Source organism: Eurypyga helias, unplaced genomic scaffold (assembly GCF_000690775.1).
Source record: "Eurypyga helias isolate BGI_N326 unplaced genomic scaffold, ASM69077v1 scaffold15741, whole genome shotgun sequence".
Taxonomy (NCBI): Eukaryota; Metazoa; Chordata; class Aves; order Eurypygiformes; family Eurypygidae; genus Eurypyga; species Eurypyga helias.
Genome location: NW_010229049.1, coordinates 1,796 through 7,744, shown reverse-complemented (window position 1 = coordinate 7,744; position 5,949 = coordinate 1,796). Strand labels below are relative to the sequence as shown.

At 35.6% G+C, this 5,949-nt stretch overlaps 1 protein-coding gene across 1 annotated transcript; it reads right to left on the bottom strand.

Moving 5' to 3' along the window:
* Positions 1-3,517: 3,517 nt before the first annotated feature.
* ZNF770 (zinc finger protein 770) lies at positions 3,518-5,662 on the bottom strand. The gene has a single exon (XM_010160252.1). The coding sequence runs from the start codon at positions 5,660-5,662 to the stop codon at positions 3,518-3,520; it is 2,145 nt and encodes a 714-aa protein (XP_010158554.1).
* Between the last annotated feature and the right edge of the window lie 287 nt (positions 5,663-5,949).

The window sequence follows — 5,949 nt, the reverse complement described above, 5'->3', positions numbered from 1 at the left end:
AAAAAGATGCTGTTTAAAAGCTGCTTGACAGAACTAGTCATTATATGAAGAAGTACAATTAATTTGTTGAACCTGGAGAAAATAAGGTATATGAGAGCACAGAAAAGTCACTTCTGTAATTTCAATTTTCCTTATGATAACTGCCTCTCAGACACATCTCATTCATAGCCATCAGACCATAAAACTAGGCTATTAAGTTAAAACTTACACTTTAAAAATCCACAAAACCTTGTGCTAGGAATATGAACCGTGACCCTTTAGTTATTTAGGAGATCTAAGTATCTTCAACATTATTACAAGGAGCCATTAAAAGGACCGAATCCATAGTCTTTATTGATTTAAGAGTCATCCAACTGTACTTATCTAAGTGTTACTTGAGTGAGAAACTCTGGTGAGATGACGACCTTCAGAGTTTTACATTTGTACTAGAAGGCAGCCAGGAAAACTAAACATTAGATCCAGCACTTGAATTTGAAGTGTAAAGTCTCATTAACTTCAATTCGTTTATTTTGTATCTATCTCTCATTTGCCTCCCTAACTTTTCTTGTTGGCTCTGGTTATAATAGTGAGAGCAGATCACAGACAAGTGAGAAACCACTCAGTGAGAAGCAGCTACAAAGTGATTAAACACTTTTTATGTAGCTTATGATGGCTTTTTTCCTTTTTGAATTTTTCCCTAGACATGTACAGGAATACCTATATATATATTTTTTTTTTCCCAAGTTTCGACTTTCTGCAAACATTGCAAGGATAGCAGCAATCAAAAACATAGCCACGTTTCTTAGATGGAAAATGGACAATGTGGTAAGTTAGTACTGCGGTTCCAGTGAATTTAGTATTGCATACTTTGTCTTTAAAAAAATCCCTTTTACCTTTTTCTTTTTTTTATATATATTTGACTCTTACTCCACACAGAACTACCTCAAAGCTGAATCCATGCAGTTTGAGAAGTTCTACTTGAGGTGAGCTCGATATTAACACAGGAGGACTCACTGTTTTCTTGCTTACAATATGCTTTGGTTCTGCATTTAGTCTTAAAAAAAATCCACTACTTCAGTTCTATGAGATTATTACTATTGCGCATCAGCTCATTCTAACAAATCCACAGACAGTATCTCTGCCACAAAAGATAACTTCAAAGGCTGATGGCTTGAACGTGCCTTGAAGTGTTATGGAAAATGACCAACATACTAATGAACACCAAGAAGTGTTATTGTTAACACTGGGAAAACCATTCTAGCTCAAGTTCTCAAAGGTACTTGGAGAAATTTACTGTTAACTTCAAAAGCAACAGGATCTCAACCTTAGGATTTTTTCTGCTGACTTGCAGAAACCACTTTGCCCCTTTCTAGCTAGTTTATGCTATAATCCCACTAAAATAGTGAATTTATACTGGCGTAAAACTTTTCATAAAGGAGTAGAGAGCTAGATAAATGAAGTAGCCCCTACTGCCCTTCTGAAATCCCATGGAGCCCAAAGATTACATTAGGTTCCGAATTAATCGGACAGTAACTCTTCCCGCATATCTATTCATTCCTGAAAAGTACCTTTCTGTGTTACTGTCCCCTCATTTTAATTCAAATTGGAATTTTCAAAACATACCAAGTTTAGTGTTATTCTCAAACAGCATTTTTAAAAATGATTGTGATCTTAAGAAAGATCTTATTATCTTTAAACATATTTCTATAACAAAAAATACCTTAAACAAAACCTGTTGTTCTAACATGCAAAGTTAGTTGTTTCAATATGTAGTCTTAAACTTTTCTCCATGTTGAATGTTATGTAGTTTCAAGACTCTGGTTTGCACATAAAGTACACAACAGAAGTATGATATAAATAAAATAGTTTATTACAAGTATTTTAAACAAGCTCTGCAATACCCTTTCAAAACATTTTATACAGTATTCTGTCTTTCAATATGAAGCAATTCACATAGGGAGAAAAAATCTCAATGACTAACTATGGTCATTAACGTACCGACTTTGTCTCACATACAAAAATCATAGGAACTACAGACTGTTTCTGTATATATTTCCTGGTTTTATTCTCTCTGAAAATGGGAAAGAATAACATGTATGAAAATAAAATAAAAACTCTTCAATTATACCAAATACTATAAAACTCACGCCACAGGAAAACCTAGGTAAATCACCTCAAAAATAAAAAATATCAAAACCATTTTACTTAAATAAAGATGGACCCATTTAAATAGTGAAAATAGTGCCATATATCTTACAGATATGTTAATTTAGAAATAATAGTATCAACTTCAGGTTTCAACTACCTGGATATTGCATAACAAAGGAAAATAGCCTAAAAGGTAGTTTTTCAGAGGAAAAAAACAAAAAAGAAACAAACTTCATTCTTGTTCATAATGAATAAAGCTCCCCTGCACTTAGACTTTCTGCCAGCCCCACTGGCACAACGGGCAAAGCTCTCTACTTACCAAAAAGTGTAACTACAGATTCTATTAATACAAAATCAGAATTACTTAATTTGAGTTTAAATAATTTTCAGTGTCTTATATTTAATGTAAAGAGAACATGACTTCCAACAAAACCACTCGTCTGGGTCATTATCACATCTTAGAGAACACTTCATTTACTGGTGCAGTATGTACGCTAGAAGGAAAGGAGACTGGAACCGACAGTAAGCCCATTTTTAAACTTAATGATACTTTCCTGTTCTCTTTTTTTGTAGAAAAATAGGTCAGTATTGTGTGAATTGGCCAAAAAAGCTAGAAAAGGCAATTGATACAGAAAGAAGTGGAGATGATTAGGTGATGAAATGGATTAATTGATTATAAACCCTGCTATCTTAGCATTGTCTACTTATATAATAAAAGGGGAAAAAAATCTAATTCTTCATCTACAGATCTCCAAGAACATTACAAAGCAGTTATATTATTCTATTAACTATTTTGAAGTGCTACATCAACATTTTTCATCATCAAACTTTTTTCCCCTTTTCCTACTTCCTTCTTTTTTGCATCTTTTATCTAAAAGTAGCCGTTTGGGATTTTTAAAGTATGAAATTAATACAGCAAATATCCTTTGCAACATACAGGGAGCCAGAAGAAAGCTGAAAGGACTGTACTTCCTTTATTCTGGAAATTACTTTTTTATCTTTACTTTTCTGACAGTTATCATTGGACAGCATAATGTCATAAAATACTACACAGGAAAAGGTGTAACTTTTAAACTATCTGATTTGTGGATCACTGCAGATTGCAGCAACACTATTAATACATTAAGAATGTGTATTTACAAAATAATTTAAGAAATGCAAAGTGGCTTTTTTATTTTAAACATCTCACATTCATCACAAAATATATCAAGTAGGCAGTTAAGACAGTAAATTAACTCTTCACCAGGTCATCTCCATAACAGAAAAAGATAATCCCCTTCAGCCAATTGTTTGGTCTACCATAAGCCTTTTGATAATTATTCAACCCAACATTTTAGTATATAACCTATAGGATGTTGTCCAGTCTTGATGAAACCAATATATTCTCCCATCATTGCTCAGTGGAACTCAGCTTTAAGCTCTCTTTAGAGTGAGTAAGGTGATGTCTTTTCAAATGTGGGTCCTGTCTGAAATTCTTACCACAAACTAAACATTCAAATGGCTTCTGTCCAGCATGCATTAGGTAATGTCTTTCAAGCTTAGAAGGTGATCTAAAAGTTTTAAAGCAGATGCTGCATTTATACAATTTGTTAACGAGTTCACTTTTTTCAGTACCTTCAGCAAAGTCATGCCGATAGCTGTAACAGCTTTGCCCCGTTTCCAACAATTTACTACACAAATACGACTGTGTGTTTCTACTGCTGGTGTCAAGAACAAAGTCCCCTGACTCGATTTCAACTTTGATTTCAGCTGCTGGCTTTGACTGAATCAGCTCAAATTCCTGAAAGCCAGATGCCTGTGAAGGTGTTTGAGAATAACCCGAATAACCCACAGGCTGAGAAGACTTAAAGTCAATGTGATCTCCCCGATGATTGAAAAGTTTGTTCAGGTTTTCAAATTCTACCTGGCAAACAGGGCTTTTATAGGGTCTCTTTTCAGTATGGGTGAGCTGATGTCTTTTTAAGTGAGCTGACTGTCTAAATGTCTTCCCACAAACATTACAGCCAAAGGGCTTCTGTCCCGTGTGTATAAGATAATGTCTTTGAAGTTTGGATGAAGACGGAAAGATTTTTTCACATCTGTCACATTTACGCACTTTGAGTCTGTTACGTATATTTTTAGCAGAAGCTGCAAGAGCAGAGTGAAGTACTTGTGGATTATCAAAGAAACCATCACCTGATGAACCATAAAAAGCAGCATCTTTATTATGCAGTGAATCATCGCTGTTTAACATGCTTTCACCAGTAAGCACACCTTTTAAATTAATTCCAAAGTCACGAGGTTGCCGGTGCTCTTGCCAAGGTAACGGCACAGCAAACCTTCTTTTCATCTGATTGCTAAGTTCCTTGTGGATGTCAAGCTTGCTATGGCAATCCTTGAAAGGTTTAGTGGAAGCATGCTGATCAGAACACTGATCTCTATCTGCAACTGTGTCAGGACTTTTAAAGTGAACCAATTTTTGTTTTTTTCTGTCAGTCAGAGAAAAATCTGTTGCCTTTCCTCCAGTACACTTCAGCTTCATCAGGATCTTATTCTTCACACTGACTGTATAGCTGTGTGCTGGTGTACCGTTATTTGAGCTTTTGCCATCCCTCAGATAACATTTGTGCAAATTTAGAACCTGCTCCGTTTCAAAACGCTGCTCACATGCTGGGCACTGAAAGGGTACAGTATAAACTGAGTGAACACCATGTGGGTCATTCTCCTGTGACTCATAAGCGTCAGCATTCTCAGCACTATCCCTCCTTCCTTCCAACAGGTTCTGTGGTCTGGGATATTTAAGAGCCTTTGTTTTGTATAAGATATTAGGGAAAGTCTTATTTCTGGAATGGAGCTGTTTGTGCTTCATGAGTTTGCTCTGTATTTTAAACCCCTTCTGACAGAAGCAGCACTGAAAAGGCCTTTCTTCTGTGTGTGTGAGCTGATGGATTTTCAAGTGTGTTGACTGTCTGAAAGATTTACCGCATGAAGAACACTTAAAAGGTTTCTGGCCAGTGTGAATAAGGAAGTGTCTTTCTAGCTTAGATCTTGATGGAAATGTCTTGTTACACGATTCACAAGCGTGAGTTTTCTTTCTCCTTCTGGCACCATGTAGATGATCTGCCTTCAGGCACTGATGCAGCATCCACTTCTCTTCCTTTGTAAAAGATTTCCAGCACATAGAACATTGAAATATGCCACAAGTATCCCTGTCTTGCTCAGAATTCACAGAGTTTTCTGCTTGCTCGGTATCATTTTGATAATTTTCATTATGAAGCTGCTGGTGCTTTATTAAAGTGATTAATTTTTTGAAGTTTCTGTGACAAACAATACACTTAAAGGGCAGATTATGGGTTAACTGGTGCCTCTCCAGGTGGACTAGCTGCCTAAATGTTTTATGGCATACATAGCATTCAAATGGTTTTTGACCAGTATGTATCAGATAATGCCTAGCTAATTTTGATGGAGTTTCAAACTGTTTATAGCAAATGTCACAAATATATGGCTTTTTCTTGGCTATCCCGTCAGCTGTTACACATCGATGAATTTTAAACATTTTTAAGAAGCAATTACACCTTGCCTCCTGTTAGTTTCTTCAGACAGATGTTTCAAGTGAAACCATCAACTGCACACTAAGATGGAAGGCTGTAGAACCAGCAAATTTTCTTAGGAGAAAAATTCTTAAATCCCATGGGTCCCTAAAATAAGAGAGAGAGTAGTATTTTAACCTATATTAATACATAATTACCTAAGTTTGTCTCGTTTTCTGCGTAAGAGACCAAAATAGTCTAGATTAATCTAGATTAAAGCATCTCATTTAATTTAGCTTAAAATGCTTCCCTC

Excerpts from the sequence above, each read along its gene's own strand:
- ZNF770 (XM_010160252.1), bottom strand. The coding sequence starts at position 5,662 with ATGTTTAAAATTCATCGATGTGTAACAGCTGACGGGATAGCCAAGAAA.